Genomic DNA, 19,263 nt, shown 5'->3' on the forward strand with positions numbered 1-19,263 from the left:
AGCATATGTGGGAACTCCTTCAGGACTGTTGGACAATCATTCCAGGTGAAGCTGGTTGAGAGAATGCCAAGAGTGTGCAAAGCTTTCATCAAGGCAAAAGGTGGCTTCTTTGAAGAATCTCAAATATAAAATATATTTTGATTTGTTTAACACTTTTTTGGTTACTAAATGATTCCATGTGTGTTATTTCATAGTTTTGAAGTCTTCACTATTATTCTCCATTGTGGAAAACAGTAAAAAATAACAACCCTGGAATGAGTAGGTGTGTCCAAACTTGAATGACACTGTATAAGTCTAAAAATATATGTAGCAATTAAAGATTCCAGTTAGATCTCTTTCGTTGAGCTCTTTCATTTGTTCTCAAACAAGCCTGCATTCACAAGACTACTATGCAATAAATATGGTGTTTTGAAATGAATGGATCCAAGCTGCTAAATTCAAGTAACATTATTTTACACATCTGCCAGAACTTAATGGCAGAATCATTGACGTTGTTACAAAGTAACTATGCATGTTATGATGATCAGATGCATTGCAGCGAGTTTTCATTTGACAAACAATATCAGCTCGCAAATGTATCAAGTCTCGAAGATCGTGCATCCCCCTACTCGATTTAGCTTGGGCTTCCCTTTCCCCAAACAATTGATTGTATGTATAAATAAAAAAAAGTCAACATTGTTATCCACATGTAAGCGTAACTATCAACTGGGAGAGAAGTTTAGACTGCTCACCTTCCAGCTCCTCCATCTAATTGTTGCGTCGTCGATATTTGTTCTTTTCCCCCCAGAAAGTTCTCACAGTGATCCAGTGTGTGTTACATTCAGGGTTATTTATTCTACGAATACAAGAATCGTATATAGAAATAGTAGTTTAAATCCCGGGTACATTTTCTTATGAGGGAAAATATCGCCGTTCAGATTTGGAATTGCCTACTTTGTTGGCAGGATGACGTCATGCAGTTGAAATTCCTGTACGGAGACCGGAAGGGCTCGGCAGCAGCAACACCTGGAACAGGAGCAAATTGGAGCCGAAAAGGCAAATATCCACTACACTGAAACTATAGCACCATCTACTGCCAAAAATATTTCACGTTATTATTTTTGTTGAACCATTTTCATAGATGAATAACTTATATTATGACATTCCCTGAGCATCTGTAATGCCTGCTTGTTATGACTGAGTCCTACACGCAGGATAGCCTACTGTTCCCCAAGTATGTCTGTGCGGTGAGTGGATACTTATACCTGAAGATAAAACACGACTTTGACACTAGTCAACCAAAATTGTTGCAACCATCAAACTGAATAAGCTACCCTGTAACTCCAAATCGAGCAGCTGGGAAGAAGGAAACTTCTAAGGGAACCCATAGTTGCCTGTGCGGTTGGTCCATTTGGCTCTACATCAACTTTTCAAATCGCTGTTAGTGCATTCAGATTTATATCACCTGAAACGTGCACAGAACCATATAAACATGTGCACGAACTCGGCAAGTATGCATGCATATATTTTTTATCTTGTGCGCATGCTTCAGGTGGTAGAAATCTGAACCCACTACCAGCGTTTTGAAAAGTTGATGTAATTATACTTTCCTGTGGATATCGTCTCACATTCCTATTGCCAAACGACCAACCACACGGACAATGTTATTCAACATTCTGGCCTGTAGAAGTCGTGAGAGGAACTCCTGAATCAAACGCTAATTTCTGCCTGACGTAAAATGCAATGGAAATCAACGTCGGTTTTCCAGGCAAACTGCATAGGTGCAGTGGCCTAATGACTTAATTTTTAATGCTTTACCTAAGGTATGGGCTTCCCTATCTAATCTATAGTATGTTGACGACTCTTGTGTTTACTTAACCTTACTTAAGTGTCTGAGGTCTTATCGCCCTGTCCTGCTTGATGGACATTCTTGTTACATTTTCACAAATGGAATGACCACCTTGCTAAAGTATTATGTCAACTGCCCAAACAACCACCAGACTGTATTACTATATTGGCTTAGTTTAGTGTTCAGCCGCGTCATGGGAGTGAACCAATTATGTGTATAAACCCTGGATGACAGACAGGGGGCGTTGTATTGAAGGCACCACGCAGCCATCTCCTCGATTGTACAAATAGTTTGGAAGGTATAGAAATGCATATATTAAGGTCTACATTCATTTGACACATTTACTCTATTACAATACCTTAATGCATACTTTTAAATTATGCGAGCTAAACATAAAAATAAAAACATATATTTTTTAAATCATTCAAGTCGTTTTTTTATTGAGTACTAGTGTTACTGTCCCCACTACAACAAAAACATATTTAAATACATGTAATTTTGTCCTTGACAAAATAGAATTGAAATACAGTAGAATTCCATTCATTCCCATGGAGGATTGCTCCTACTATGGAGTGCCAATAGACGGGTGGCTTCATAGTCTCTCAATGGCCAATACCTAGCATCAGCAATCCAGGGTTTATGAACACAGCAAAAAAAGAAATGTCCCTTTTTCAGGACCCTGTCTTTCAAAGATCATTTGTAAAAATCCAAATAATTTCACAGATCTTCATTGTAAAGGGTTTAAACACTGTTTCCCATGCTTGTTCAATGAACCATAAACAATTAATGAACTTACACCTATGTAACGGTCGTTAAGACCGTACAGACAGTAGGCAATTAAGGTCACAGTTATGAAAACTTAGGACACTAAAGAGGCCTTTCTACTGACTCTGAAAAACACCAAAAGAAAGATGCCCAGGGTCCCTGCTCATCTCCGTGAACGTGCCTTAGGCATGCTGCAAGGAGGCATGAGGACTGCAGCTGTGGCCAGGGCAATAAATTGCAATGTCCATACTGTGAGATGCCTAAGACAGCACTACAGGGAGACAGGGCGGACAGCTGATCGTCCTCCCAGTGGCAGACCACGTGTAACAACACCTGCACAGGATCGGTACATCTGAACATCACAGCTGCGGGACAGGTACAGGATGGCAACAACAACTGTCCGAGTTACACCAGGAATCCTCCATCAGTGCTCAGACTGTCCGCAATAGGCTGAGAGAGGCTGGACTGAGGGCTTGTAGTAGGCCTGTTGTAAGGCAGGTCCTCACCAGACATCACCGGCAACAACGTTGCCTATGGGCACAAACCCACCGTCGCTGGACCAGACAGGACGGGCAAAAAGTGCTCTTCACTGACGAGTCGTGGTTTTGTCTCACCAGGGGTGATGGTCGGATTTGCGTTTATCGTCGAAGGAATGAGCATTACACCGAGGCCTGCACTCTGGAGCGGGATTGATTTGGAGGTGGAGAGTCCGTCATGGTCTGGGGCGGTGTGTCACAGCATCATCGGACTGAGCTTTTTGTCATTGCAGGCAATCTCAATGCTGTGCGTTACAGGGAAGCCATCCTCCTCCCTCATGTGGTACCCTTCCTGCAGGCTCATTCTGGCATGACAATGCCACCAGACATACTGCTCGTTCTGTGCGTGATTTCCTGCAAGACAGGAATGTCAGTGTTCTGCCATGGTCAGCGAAGAGCCCGGATCTCAATCCCATTGAGCACATCTGGGACCTGTTGGATCGGAGGGTGAGGGCTAGGGCCATTCCCCCCAGAAATGTCCGGGAACTTGCGGGTGCCTTGGTGGAAGAGTGGGGTAAAATCTCACAGCAAAAACAGGCAAATCTGGTGCAGTCCATGAGGAGGAGATGCACTGCTGTACTTAATGCAGCTGTTGGCCACACCAGATACTGACTGTTACTTTTAATTTTGACCCCCCCCCCCCCCCCTTTGTTCAGGGACACATTATTCCATTTATGTTAGTTACATGTCTGTGGAACTTGTTCAGTTTATGTCTAAGTTGTTGAATCTTATGTTCATACAAATATTTACACATGTTTAGTTTGCTGAAAATAAACGCAGTTGGCAGTGAGAGGAAGTTAAAAAAAATTGCTGCGTTTATATGTCATTATATTGAACCAATGATTTATATATACACCAGATGACTGACCGGGGGCGCTGTGTTGATGCCACCCTGCCTCAGTCTTGGCACCAGTGTAAAAGTCTTGGCACCAGTGTAAAAAATACATGAATAAAACCCAGAAAACCTAGCAGTCAAACAGGGAAATGGATCCAATCATTTTTCCACCATTCATTTTTCCCATAGGGGATTTTAGAAACACTTTAAAATATGGGCTGTGTTTCGTGTAGGCTCACGCTGGCGTGACGTTTTGATTACAGTGTAAATCTCTATATTTGCTTGTATAGAGTGTCGTACCCCATCAGAACCCAAAATAAATGCATGTAAACAAGGCAATAAATGTAAACATTTTGGGGCGGCAGGTGGTTAGAGAGTTGGGCCAGTAACCGAAAGGTTGCTGGATCGAATCCCTGAGTTGACAAGGTAAAAATCTGTTGTTCTGCCCCTGAACAAGGCAGTTAACTCGCTGTTCCCTGGTAGACTGGCATTGTAAATAAGAATTTGTTCTTAACATACTTGCCTAGTTAAATAAAGGTAAAAAATGTCATTCCCCACGAATGATGCAGCGCTCCCCTTGGGCCAATTGAGATTAATTGAGATATTGCATACGACTAACACATTTCTGTGAATTAGTACAGCTCCCGTCTTGGGCCAATCAGGGAATTTTTTAAAATGCCGGATCTCTATGGCAAAACGCAGCATTCACCCATGTTTCGTCAAAATCGGGCCAGTGCTGTCTGAGATATCGCGTGTAACTAAAGTACTTATGGATGGAGAAAGATTCATAGTCCCCTCCCCGATTTCATTGTGGGGACAACAAACACTGTACAGCCTCAAAACATGGTTAAAACTATAATTTTGATATCATGGAGGGTCAGTCCTTGCATCTATGAATTTGAGCGTTCTCAAGGCCCATCAAAACGGATGCGGATTGTGTCTTTGTTATTGTTTCAGTTAAAGATTCTAGCTTTTTCAGTAGGCCTATTCAAACAGTGTACATCTGATCATATGTCTTCATACAAGGGAAATGATTTGAGTCATGGATTGTAATGAAGTGTGCATCTGCTTTCTCTTCCACTGAAAATGTTTTCTATTTTATTTCATTTCATTTATTTGTATTACAATAATACATCGATACAAAATGTGAATACAAGTATACTTAAAGAATTTACAAAGGACAGTTGAGTTAGTCCTAGGGGGTATTATAACACGTAACACTAAGACCTTCAGCGCCAATAAGACAGAGACGTTGGATGAGGGGCGGGGCTACATCGGACATCACATTCGCGCTCGTCAGAAGGTCATCGCTACCAGAGAGGAAGAGGCGAACGAAAGGGTCCACTTTCGTCAAAATTTGTCCAAGCGGTAATAAGCAGACCGCCTGCATTTCCGATTTTGGGACAACGCCTCCAATTGTAGGGGCGGAAACAAGACCATCTCGTCATTATTATACAGTGTAGCTAACGGAAAACTACGGCACGTGGGGGCGGGTTACCGAACATTCTTTTTGTGTAACACTGATGGTACATAAGCAGGTAGTATGATAACTTGCAGGTCAATGTTGCGGTGGGTTACCGGGAGTTTAGGGCATATTAGTCTGCATGTTAATTACGAGTAGATCGGGGCATTTCATCTTGTGATATGTCAGGCAGTTATTGAATGAGATGTCTGATGCCTACAGTCTAGATAGCGCACGTCGTAGACTTAAGCTACTTGCAATACAATTGTGTTTCATAAGGAATTTAGTTGTTGGGATTGTCTTTAATTGACTTAGACATATCTTAGTCGTGTGTCTTATCAATGTCTTGCTCTATGCTTTGTCATAATATGCAGAATAACGGTTCTGAAAGACAGGTTCTCTCTCGTCACATTTAGCGTATGTGTAAATTTGAGTGATATTATCTGTTTAGTAATAGTAGCATAATAGCCCATAGCGTAATTTAAATTGTTTGGTAGGAGTTAAAGACTACTAGTTTACACGTTAAAATGGGAGTGGGGTCCGAAAATACAGCATCCACCACCAAACTATCCATTCGCCATGGGGTTTACAAAGAGGAGACGAATATCTATCTGAAAGCACCCTTAAACGCAGAGGGTATGTTACCAAAGAAAGTGGGGCACATGACTGCAGAAAGAGCCACCTGGGGCCGCCGCCTTGAGTTTGTCCTTGCATCCGTGGGGTACGCGGTTGGACTTGGGAACGTTTGGCGGTTTCCATACCTCTGCTACAGGAGCGGTGGAGGTAAGCACATGTAGGCTATTATTGAGTCTTTGGGTCCATAGCCTATAAAATACTGTCAGAACAACGGAAGGAGAGGGGAAATGTAATGTCAATAATCTAGATTTAAAGTGTGTGCGTTCCACACTGCTATGGTGCATAAGTCTGATCCTGAACATGTGGAAATGTAAATACAGAATGCGGTGCAGGAAGATTTTTTTGGTTTGTTTAATTTATAAACCAGTCTAATTACTGAACCAGCTTAGACACATGCCATATGTTTGCAACCCTGTAGGCTAAACTTCATGAGCCACATGTGAGTGCCTTTGGTTGAACAATGGCCTCAAACAGAGATGAGTGTTTTCACCATGAAACAAGGACTTGCTTTCAGAATAAAGATAATGTATTCATTGTTTAACCCATTACAGTCAAAGCCCTGTCTAACTGTGGCTTAGACTTTAATCAAATTTTTTACATGTATTTAACCCCTTATTCTTGTCATTAAACAGTCTCCATATTAACTTCCATGAATGTTTCCAACTGGTACCGGTGAACATACAGACAAGTCTTGGGAGGTCTGTAGGTGTTCTAGAGCAAAACAACCAACAAGTGAGAGTCTCACTTTTCCAGAGAGGGTCATATTAGTGTGTAGAACAAACTGTTTGGACGCTACAGAGAGAAGTTGGTAGATCAGTTGTACCAACTTCAGATGTGTTCCAAGACGCTTGTGGGGGTCGTATAGCAAAACAGAGAACACCGTCGTGTTTGTGAGAGTCATCTTTCCATAGAGGGGTCAAAGTTTGTCGGCCAAACCGTTCGGATGCTACAGACGATTTTGTGAGAAGACCGTTTTTTGTGATGTCTCATGGTCTGACAAACACTGCTCTAGCTCTGTCACCTTTCACTGCAGATGTGGAAGTGCAACATCGGAGGATACAGTGGATTGAGACGCATCCGATGCAAAAAAACAAATTTCTAGCTTAAACTGACACATTTTTATGGGGATTTTTTAAAACGATGCTAATTATATTTCAGCAGGAGCGCATCGACTTTTATTGATGTTGGATGTTTGTTTCTAGATGGATGTATGACATTTGACCTACTTGATCTAATCTTACTTGCTGATCTAATCTTACTTGCATGTCTTTAGAATAGGATTTAGCTAAACTACGCCAAGGCTACGCCAGGTTGAGATTAACTTTGATGTTATGAAGTGGACTTTTTGAAAGAGCCAAGAGGCAACTCTCCGCCATGTTACTATGTACATTTATTGGAGAGAAGAAACCTATGGTTGTAATCTAGTAGGACTCACTGCACCACCCTCACTTTTTAGACTTCTGATCTATGAGTTGAAATTGTGCCGAAGAGGAACAAAAGAGATTTTGAAAAGTTAGTTCTTGGCCAACCGGTTGGGGGTTTCCTGTTTTTGCAACAACAACAAAAAACCTTGAACATAATTGACAGTAATTAACAAGGTGATAAAGGTCCTGAAACAAGACACATAAGTACATCAGAAGAAGTATGTTTCGTGCTGAAAATTAACCGCTAGGTAAATGATTATGATAGTTAACTATAAGTGTGAGGAGGACCTACAAGGGCACAACGATGACCAAGCAATTTGTTTCAATGGCATCACTGGTTTTATATAATTTGTTTAATGTCGTGACTTTGCATTGCCTTGGCTTGTCTGGCACAGTTGAGATCTAGCTGAGATGCAGGCATATCAAGAATGACACAGCAAAACAACAACAAATCTCAACAACAGACACTGATGATTGTGTTATGTTGTATTTCCCTGTTTATATTTTATTCGATCCCCGTTATCTTTTGCCGAAGCAGCAGCATCCTGGGGTCCACACAAACATGACAAGTAACAAAACACTGACGGACAAGGACAGTCACAGAAATGTAAAATGCAATGATATACAACAACAAAAAATAATAGTACATACAGTACAACAACAAATTCTGTGTAATGTGTGTGCGCGTGTACCCTCACTGTCCCCACCATTCCATTAAATGTTGTTTAATTGTTTTTAATGGTAATTTTGTTGTTTGCTTGAGTAATTGGAGATGGGAGTTCCATGCTAACATGGCTGTGTATAGAACTGTACGTTGTTGTGAATTCATTTTGAACTTGGGGATTGTGAAGAGACCCCTGTTTGTGTGTCTGAATGTTATTTGATTATGCAGACAATCTGGAATTTTCGTTACAGTAATACTTCTCATAAAAACTACAAGAGAATCGGTTCATCTCTCATAAACCCTCAAAAATGAAAGACTGGCATGTTGTTGATGTTAGTTCTGTATGTGTAGTTAAGGGCAAGGAGTGCTGCTCTGTTTTGAGCCAGCTGCATTTTTGCTAGATCTTTCTTTGCTGCACTTGACATTATTACCGGACAGTAATCAAGATGGGACAAGACCAGAGCCTGAACAACTAGTACAGTTGATTTGTGTCAAACGCAGAATATCTTTTTATAACAGACATACTCCTCCTCATCTTCACAACAACATTGTCAATATGGCTTAACCATGATAACTGATCATCCCTAGGAGTTTAGCTTCCTCACCTTGCTCAATGGTCACACCCTTTATACACAACTCCAGTTGAGGTTTCGGTCTTAGAAAATGTTTTGAACCAAATACAATGCTTTTCATTTTAGATGTATTTAAGACCATGTTATTGTTAATCACCCATTCTGATACTGACTGGAACTCTGTTAACATCACACACACTATCAAGCATTTCACACACATGATCTAGATACTGACTTAGCACTTGGTGGCCAATAGCAACACCCTAAAATAATAGGCCTTAATAGGTGAAGCTGCAACCATAACACTTGACATGGTACTCCCACCGGCTTTGGTCTTTGTCATGGTAGCAACGTAGGCTACAATTTATTTTCAAGAAAACCCTCTCAGAATCAAACAGAGCTCTCTTTCATTCCGCGTTCAGAATGTGTTGCCCTCTTCTGCCTTGCAATGGGGTTTAAAATAGCTTCGCTAACCCCAAAGTCAAAGTTCAGGGATGGTTTAGAAATGGGCAGGATTCATGTCTTTGTGTTTATAAATCTTGCCACGGACCTCACTGTATAACAGAAAGGTGCTACCTTGACGAACACGTCACACTGATTTGCTCAGGCACTAAATTAGCAGGCTCTAAATTCCTCTGTCATTCATTCACATCCCAGATTGTGTAGCAGACATGAGGGTCTCTTGATGAGGGAGCCCTCTTGGTCGAATGGTCAAGATGGTGATTTCTCCCACGTGAGACCAGTGTTCAGAGGGGGAGGAGGTCAAAGGGGGTTGAATGTAGCGGACATGAGTCGGGCTCGTGATGAGGTAGCCCTGTCTGCGACTTCAAAATCAGATCACGCCCGTCAAAATTACAATGAGGAGCCTGTATCTCATTCCCTTACTGGAGGGCTTGAAACAAGTATACTGCTGTAATGACTATCCTAGTTGTAACGTAGGGAAATTAGACACTGTCATTATAGTAAGACACCATGTGTTGTCTATTCATCCTTCTTGGTGTTTAGCTAGTTGTCATATGGGAGAACCTCCTGGAAGGACAACCATCTCTGCAGCACTACACCAATCAGGCCTTTATGGTAGAGTGGCCAGACGGAAGCCAATCCTCAGTAAAAGGCACATGACAGCCCGCTTGGAGTTTGCCAAAAGGCACCTAAAGGCTCTCAGACCATGAGAAACACGATTCTCTGGTCTGATGAAACCAAAATTGAACTCTTTGGCATGTTGGTGGCAGCATCATGCTGTGGGGATATTTGTCAGCGGCAGGGACTGGGAGACTAGTCCGTATCGAGGCAAAGATGAACGGAGCAAAATATAGAGAGATCCTTGATGAAAACCTGCACCAGAGCACTCAGGACCTTAGACTGGGTTGAATGTCCACCTTCTAACAGAACAACGACCCTAAGCACACAGCCAAGACAACGCAGGAGTGGCTTCGGGACAAGTCTCTGAATTTCCTTGAGAGGCCCAGCCAGAGCCCGGACTTGAACCTGATCTAACATCTCTGGAGAGACCTGAAAATAGCTATGCAGCAACTCTCACAGAAGAATGTGAGAAACTCTCCAAATACAGGTGTGCCAAGCTTGTAGCATCATACCCAAGAAGACTCGATGCTGTAGTCGCTGCCAAAGGTGCTTCAGTACTGAGTAAAGGGTCTGAATACTTATGTAAATGTGATATTGCAGTTTTTATTTTTCATAAATTAGCAAAAATGTCTAAACCTGTTTTTGCTTTGTCATTATGGGGTATTGTGTGTAGATTGAGGGGGGGGGGGGGGGTAAACAGTTTAATCAATTTTAGAATAAGGCTATAACGTAACAAAATGTGGAAAAAGTCAAGGGGTGTGAATACTTTCCGAAAGCACTGTATAGTGTATTTACTGTCATCTGATATGATTTCTAGCCTGGTCCTTTGTCTTCTCTAAACCAATGATCACTTTTGGTTAATTTTTCTAATTAGCACCTGGGGAACAGGTTTTGACTACGAGACCGGAAGTGACTTTCGTAGCATCTTAGAACTTAAGCAGCAGGTTAGGAAAATTTAACGTAGCAGGTTAGGAGAATTAGGTGAAGGTTAGGAAAAGGGTTAGGGTTAGCTAAAATGCTCTCCTAACCTGCTACGGAAAGTCACTTCCGGTCGTACCTGTTCTTCGTCTAGTCACAACCGTGGAACAGATCCACGGTGGTCTGTAATTACTCACAAATTAAACAAGAAATGGATTTTACTGTTCTTATATTACTAATCTATTTGTGTCCTTCACTTTAGGTGCCTTCCTCATTCCCTACTTTCTCATGCTGTTTCTGTGTGGAATCCCCCTGCTCTTCATGGAGTTTGCCATTGGGCAGTACACCCGACTGGGACCAGTGCACGCTCTAGCCAAAATCTGCCCCTTGTTCAAAGGTGAGTGATATCCACAGGCCTATTGTTTACCAAGGCCTCACATTATGTGCAAGAACAGCCACAGGCTGTTTTTATTAAGCATTTAGCTACCATTTCCTGTTTGTTTTTAGTCAACGTGGAACAGTCCAGCAAAGAGGCAATGGTGTTTTAATAAGTGCATACAAACAGTAGGCCTACTTGGCAGAGGTAAAGGGATTAACACATGGAGGCTCAGTCAGTTTGCCACTGTTCAAAAGGGGAAGGGATAAATAACTGTCTTATCAGGTTCCGGTGTCACTCAACATTGCGCATGGTTACATTCACATGGTAATGCAATTTTAGTCTGGTCAGATTTAATAAAATAGTTTGATTACTACAATTACACCGATTTCCCTAATAATCCTGTTTACACGGACAAATCTGAAATCAGGCTACCTGATGGCACTCTGATAAATGTTCTACCACAGAGACCATGTTATTTTTGGGAAGCATATTTGATTCTGAGTTCAGACATGTAAAGTTTGTATGTGAAACTACTTCTAAGACGCATACAGTGCCTTCAGAAAGTATTCCTATCCCTTGACTTATTCCACATTTTGTTTTGCTATTCAAAATGGATTCAATATTTATTTTCCTTCATCAATCTACACACAATACCCCATAATGACAAAGTGAAAACATGTTGGACATTTTTGCAAATGTATTGATAATGAAATACAGAAATATCAAAGAGCTTTCCATCATTTGTCCATTTTATTATTTTCAGAATTGTTCAAGCTCTGTCAAATTGGTTATTGATCATTGCTAGACAACAATTTTCAGGTCTTGTTATAGATTTTCAAGAGGATTTAAGTCAAAACTGTAACTCGGCCACTTGGGAACATTCACTGTCTTCTTGGTAAGCAACTCCAGTGTAGATTTGGCTTTGGGTTTTAGGTTATTGTCCTGCTGAAAGGTGAATTCATCTCTCAGTGTCTGGTGGAAAGCAGACTGAACCAGGTTTTCCTTTAAGAGTTTGCTTGTTCTTAGCTCCTTTCCGTTTCTTTTTTTATCCTGAAAAATTCCCCAGTCCTTAACGATTACAAGCATACCAATAACACGATGCAGCCATTACTATGCTTGAAAATGGGGAGAGTGGTACTCCGTAATGTGTTGTATTGGATTTACCCCAAACATAACACTTTGTATTCAGGACAAAAAGTGAATTGCTTTGCCACTTTTTTGCAGTAATACTTGCCTTGTTGCAAACAGGATGCATGTTTTGGAATATTTGTATTCTGTACAGGCTTCCTTCTTTTCACTCTGTCAATTGGGTTAGAATTGTAGAGTAACTACAATGTTGTTGATCCCCCTTCAATTTAATGGCTGAGATATGAGAAACTATGTAACTGTTTTAAAGTCACACCATTGGCCTCATGAGCAGTTTCTTTACTCTCCGGCAACTGAGTTAAGAAGGATGCCTGTATCTTTTTAGTGACTGGGTGTATTGATACACCATCCAAAGTGCAATCAATAACTTCACCGTGCTCAAAGGGATATTCAGTGTCTGCTTTTTACATCTTTACCCATCTACCAATAGATGACAAACACCTTCCAATCCACACATTGGCAGTTAAGGAGTAAGAAAAATATTTATTATATAACTAACCAAGTATAAAACTACAAAAGAAAACTAACCTGTGAAGTGTGAAAGTAGGCATGTGAGGGGTGTAATGGAGATGCATGGATGAAGGTAAAATGTGTGTAAGTGTTGAAGGGTTCACCTAATCAAAAAACATAATCAACCAGATCACAAAACAAAATGGTGCTTGTGGAGAGAGAGAGCCAGGACTGGGCACCAGGAACTTTTATCTCCTAGTTGATCCCAAACCCAGGTGCAACTGGTCACCTTAACGACCCAATCAGCCCCCCCCCCCCCCCATCCAACCTCCGCAACCACGGTACCCGGAAGCAACAACTTACGAGTGAGAAATGGAGACCGGGTGACGAGAGCAGAAGCCAGAGCAACAGGAAGGACGAAATAAACCCTGTACAGACCACCAACAGAAAATAAAAACTAACGCAACAAAGGTGTCCAAAGATTGACTAAATTGGTGCACGGGAAAGCGCATCAGCCACCACATTATCCACACCTTTTACATGTTGTACATCCAAATGGAACGGCTGCAGGAACAAACATCAGCGCATAAACCTGCAATTTATGCAAAGCATGGTGTGCAGGAAAGTAAGGGGGTTGTGGTCAGTGTAAACCATAATAGGGACCACACCCAACCCCACATATACTTCAAAATGCTGCAACGCCCAGATTAAGGCAAGGGCCTTCTCCCCCACTGAATAATTCAACTGATAGCCATTTCTCCTGAAAGTTTAACATCTAACAGGACGTTCAACACCTCCTTCATCTGCTTGAAGCAACATGGCACCTGCCCCCACATTACTGGCATCCACATATAGGCTGAAAGGCTGTTCCAATCGTGGGGCAGCCAACACAGGGTCAGAGCTAAGAAGCAGTTTCACATTTTCAAAAGCACTCTGACATCATCTGGTCTTCCTGCTATCAGCCCTCTTCAATAGATCAGAGGTGCTACAACCGTGGAGAAGTTGTAGCAAAATCCCCGATAATACCCAACCATACCTAGGAAGCGTTGCAGCTCCTTCTTGGTGGTGGGCGGTGGAAACCAATCGATAGCGGCCACTTTAGCCCGCACCAGGAGAACAAGACCCTGCCCGACCACTCTGCCGAGTTAGGTCACTGTTGCCTGGGGAATCTCACATTTGGCTAAGTTCCCAGTGAGACAGGCCTCAGCCAAACGCCCAGAGTCCGTATCCGCACCAGATGTTGCTCCCAAGTGTCACTATAAACAACCACATAATCTAGATAAACAGCACAGCCGTCAAGGCCAGAGATCACCCTATTCATAAGACGCTGAAGCATAGCAGGAGCGTTGCGTAGGCCTCACGACTCATGACCGTATAGGAGAAAAGACCTGAAGGAGTAATAAAAGCAGATATTTCACGAGCTTTTGATGACAAAGGCACCTGCCAGTAACCCTTCAGTAAATCAAACTTGCTGACAAACCGGGCAGCACCAACCTGGTCAACACAATCTTCCGTCCGTGGGAGTGGGTAACAGTCCGGTTTTGTCACACTAACCTTCCGGTAGTCAGTGTAAAACCTAAGAACCATCTGGCTTGCTCACCAAGAGACACGGGGAGGCCCAACTGGAGAATGATGGTACAGCGATATCATTAACTAGCATGTACTTAATCCCTGAGTCCAAGTGACGTAGCTTCTCCAATGAGACACGATAAAAACGTTGTTTAATGGGGACAACAGTCCCAACATCAATATTGTGCACTACCAAATGTGTATGAGAAGGTATCAGCAAACAGACTGAAACTCAGTGATCAAATCAGTTAACTCTGCTTGACAATCATCAGACATGTGACCCAACAAACCCAACAACAAAAAGTTTGCAAGGGACTCTGAATTCATCAACCTACCCTGCAAAATACCATCAGGGCCCAGCACCCCCTCACCATCACACTCTGCCACTGTATGTGAAGGTGGAGTGGCTGACCTCAGATCAACGGATTCCACCAAAAGAACAGGACTAACCACGTCAGTTTTAGCACAGTTACGATTTAGCAAATTCATAAGACAAACGAGCACAGCTCAACGGTCAAACAACCTTTTCAGCCTCACCTGAGAGGATGCTAGTTTTTCTTTAGCCATTTCACAAGCTACATACAACCTGTGTCGGAAACCACTAACATATGACGAAACATTTTGGGGAGGCTCAACCACCTTCCAATCCTCCTTTTAATACAGCAAGGGGACCATGCACAGTATGCCCAAAAACAAGGTCATTAGGACTGAACCCAGTGCTCTCTTGTGATACTTCTTTGACAGCGAGTAGCAACCAGGGTAACCACTCTTCCCAGCCACGTTCTAATTCAGGGCAGTACGCACGTAACAGTGACTTCAAAGTCTGAAAACGCTCAAGGCCCCCTTGACTGCGCATGATAAGCACTGGCCTGATTATGTTTTTTGTGACTTGTGACTTGTGCGAAGTGAAGTTGGAACCCTGATCGCTCTGAATCACCTTAGGTATTCAAAGAATTGAGATGAACTGTGACAAGCCTTCACAACAGATTTAGTGGTAATGTTGCGAAGTGGATAGGCTGCAGGATATCTTGTAGCCTGACACATCACAGTTAACATGTAGGTGCTACCAGCTTTAGAATAGGGTAAGGGTCCAACACAATAAATAATTAAATGCTCAAATGGCTGGCCTGTAACAGGAATAGGTTGTAGCGGGACTGGCCTTTTCAAAACTAGATCTCGAAGCTTAGAAGGAACCACGATCTGAACAATAGTGTCATCCACAACTTTTGCTGTGAGGCGTTAATTTCCTCACCAACAACTGATCTTGAATGTAGTGACCCTGGGCATCACTCCTTACCACCTCAACCCGGAAGTACTTCATCAAATAAACCTTTTTAAGGTAGGATCAGTGGACTGCTCCACCACAAGATCACTACAGGACATAGCCAAAGGTAAATCATTTAACGGATTATCAAACTGTTCGGCTATGTGTTGTGTAAGTTTCGTTTTGACCGTAGTGTCAGCACGGCTCATAGCACGAGTCACAGCGCATGCAGAGAATACCTCCGGGAATCTCTGTACGTTTTCATCGATAATCCCTACAGGGGATGGGTATAAGAAACCACCAGAGGAGACACGACTACCGGCTAAGTTGTTACCCAAAATCACATGAACACTGTCAACGGGAAAAAAGGGACACCAAGGGAAACCTCACCTTGCACTAGGTCAGATTTAAGTTTGACTTTGTGCAAGGGACATTCGTTCTTCCAGTGGCCTTCACCTTTACAATAATTACAGATTTTACTTGCATCATGACGAGTACATCAGCGATTGAATTGAGAACTCAACATGGGACTGTTTTTCAACGTTCTGAAACGCTGTCGATACGCTTCAGGGACCAACTCGTAAGCATGCAGGACAGCAGTTTTAACCTTTTACGTAATCAGCGCTATCTGTAGCGCTAAGATGAGTGAGCCTTACCGGTCAAAACACACTGTAGCATCAAAGTACGGTGTGCATCAGACCTAGCCCGAAAGTCTGCTACACGTTCAAATAACATAAAAAATAGATCAGGATCCTTTTCAATCAAATTTAGGCAACAACTGGAGATTACCAGCAACATCAAAAGGATGAGAACGACCAAGGGAAGAGCGGCCCATTGGGGAGCTTGAATAGTCATTCTCAAAAGAAAATTCACCTGAAAGCTTGCCTTCTCTGACAAGTTCTAGCCGCTGATGTTGCAACCGCAGTTCAGCTTGTTCCGTATGTATCCTGCTTCAACCTTTCCAAATCAAGTTATTTTAGCTGTTTCAACCTTTCCAGATCTTTGTCACGATGTAGCTGCAATAAGTAACTCCTTTTTCTGCTCAAATGTCAAACAAGCACTGGACACAATTGGAACATCCAATACAGCTGGACTAGGCCCTTCTTTGCGAGGCATTGGAAAACCTCCCTGGTCTTTTGTGATTGAATCTGTGGTTGAAATTCACTGCTCGGCTGAGGGCCCTTACAATTATCTGTATGTGTGGGTTATAGAGATGAGGTAGTCATTCAAAAATGATGTTGAACTAAATTATTGCACACAGAGTGAGTCCCTGCAACTTATGTGACTTCTTAAGCACATTTTTACTCCTGATCTTATTTAGGCTTGCCATAACAAAGGGGTTGAATACTTGACTAATTTCAGCTTTTTATTTTCAAAAAATTCGCAAAACTTAATTCCACTTTCACATTATTCGGTATTGTGTGTAGAACAGCGACAAAAACATCTCAATTTAATCAATTTTAAATTCAGGTTGTAACACAACAAAGTGTGGAAAAGGTCGAGGGGTGTGAATACTTTGAGGGCATTCAGTTGTGCCGAACGCACTTTACTCGCGCTAAAGAGGGAGGCTCGTTCGGCTGGTGCTAGCACATGCGCAGATCAAATAACTGTAACGCCGATTTTACGGTGTTTACATGTTCTAATTATTTGAAAGATTGCTCAGAACCAGGTGTTTTAATTGGCGTATTCTTCAATTTTGACTTAACTCTGCTTATCTTAAAAATCGCGTAAAGGTATTTACGTGACTTTTGCATAATCTGCCTACTGACAATCTGTTTTAATATCAAATTATTACTGTGCAAGTAATCATACTCAGACACGACTCAAAATTGGGTCTTAAAAATATGCTACACCTTTTGTTGACATCAGTTATTTACACATTATGCGTTGGGCGGATAGCCTACTGGGTTTGCACAGAATAAAAGATTAGAAAATGAATGCAGTCAACTCCCACTCATGAGTATTTACACTATACCATCCATGCAGTAACAATGTGTAGCCCACTTGTTAGTGTAGTGATCAATAATATTTAACAATCTACAATTTATAAACCTGACTGACTCCACTGTTGGGAGAGGCCCGTAAGTAAGCATTTCACTGTTAGTCTATACCTGTTGTTAACGAAGCATGTGACAAATACAATTTGATTTGATTATAGTAAAACCATGTGCATTCAAGTATTGTGCATTTAGCTGACTAAGATCAAGGAATGGTCATGAGAAAGAATGCAAAACGCAAGTATTTTTAAATAACGTTGTAGAATGAATGGATTCACAAAGGCATAAAGCTTAAGATACAAAGCAATACTGACATTTAACATAGTAAAGAATGTACAAAGATATGCCTACTAGGCCTGAGGCCTAGAAGCCTTGGAAATGAGAATTGATCATCAGGATAAGAGGGCGAACAACAGACCTTCATTCCATTTATACCAGATCTGACTTGTTTGTATTCAAAATCAATTGTTGACCAAACCAAAGGTAATAAAACTAAGATATCAGATCAAACCAGCCAACATCCTCTAGGAAGGGCGTCACATCTACACTATATATACCAAAGTATATGGACACCCCTTTTGTGGATTCGGCTATTTCAGCCACACCCGTTGCTGACAAGTGTATAAAATCAAGCACATAGCCATGCAATCTCCATATACTAACATTGTCAGTAGAATGGCCTTAACTGAAGAGCTCAGTGGATTTCAATGTGGCACCGTCATAGGATGCCAACTTTCCAACAAGTCAGTTCATCAAATTTCTGCCCTGCTGGAGCTGCTTCGGTCAACTGTAAGTGCTGTTATTATGAAGTGGAAATATTTATGAGCAACAACGGCTCAGCTGCGAAGTGGTAGGCCACACACAAGCTCACAGAAAGGGACTGCAGAGTGCAGAAGCGCGTAGCACGTAAAAATCGTGGGTCCTTGGTTGCAACACTCACTACAGAGTTCCAAAATGCCTCTGGAAGCAACGTCCGCACAAGAACGGTTCGTCGGGAGCTTCATGAAATGGGTTTCCATGGCCGAGCAGCCTCACACGAGCCTAAGTTCACCATGCACAATGCCAAGTGTCGGCTAGAGTGGTGTAAAGCTCGCCACCATTGGACTCTGGAGCAGTGGAAACGCGTTCTCTGGAGTGATGAATCACGCTTCACCATCTGGCAGTCCAACGGACAAATCTGGGTTTGGCGGATGCCAGGAGAACGCTTCTTGCCCGAACTGTAAAGTTTCGGTGGAAGAGGAATAATGGTTCAGGCTAAGCCCCTTAGTGCCAGTGAAGGGAAATCTTAACGCTGCAGCATACAATGACATTCTAGACGATTCTGTGCTTCAAACTTTGTAGCAACAGTTTGGGAAACGCCCTTTCCTGTTTCAGTATGACAATACCCCCATGCACAAAGCGAGGTCCATACAGAAATGGTTTGTCGAGATCGGTGTGGAAGAACTTGACTGGCCTGCACAGAGCCCTGACCTCAACCCCATCAAACACCTTTTGGATGAATTGGAACGGCGACTGCGAGCCTGGCCTAATCGCCTAACATCAGTTCCCGACCTCACTAATGCTCTTGTGGCTGAATGGAAGAAAGTCCCTGCAGCAATGTTCCAACATCTAGTGGGACGCCTTCCCAGAAGAGTGGAGCCTTTTATAGTATCAAAGGGGGGACCAACTCCATATTAATGCATATTTTGGAATGGATGTTCGACGAGCAGGTGTCCACATACTTTTGGTATGTTTT

General features: G+C 42.3%; 2 protein-coding genes across 3 annotated transcripts in view; one reads left to right on the forward strand and one right to left on the reverse strand.

The window, feature by feature from the left end:
* The window catches only part of LOC129826393 (LIM domain kinase 2-like), a 32,254-nt gene extending 31,275 nt beyond the window's left edge, over positions 1-979 (reverse strand). The window contains exon 1 of the mRNA XM_055887082.1: positions 732-979. Within this exon, the coding sequence (XP_055743057.1) occupies positions 732-747 (16 nt within the window). The 5' untranslated portion in view covers positions 748-979. The remainder of the gene's footprint in view (positions 1-731) is intronic.
* A 4,260-nt stretch (positions 980-5,239) lies between these two features.
* LOC129826397 (sodium- and chloride-dependent GABA transporter ine-like) overlaps positions 5,240-19,263 on the forward strand; it is a 40,880-nt gene continuing 26,856 nt past the window's right edge. For both annotated transcript variants that reach the window (XM_055887090.1, XM_055887091.1), the window contains exons 1-2: positions 5,240-6,209; positions 10,986-11,120. In XM_055887090.1, coding sequence (XP_055743065.1) covers positions 5,954-6,209; positions 10,986-11,120 — 391 coding nt within the window. In that variant the 5' untranslated portion in view covers positions 5,240-5,953. The remainder of the gene's footprint in view (positions 6,210-10,985; positions 11,121-19,263) is intronic.

The sequence above is a fragment of the Salvelinus fontinalis genome, chromosome 28, assembly GCF_029448725.1.
Source record: "Salvelinus fontinalis isolate EN_2023a chromosome 28, ASM2944872v1, whole genome shotgun sequence".
Lineage (NCBI taxonomy): Eukaryota > Metazoa > Chordata > Actinopteri > Salmoniformes > Salmonidae > Salvelinus > Salvelinus fontinalis.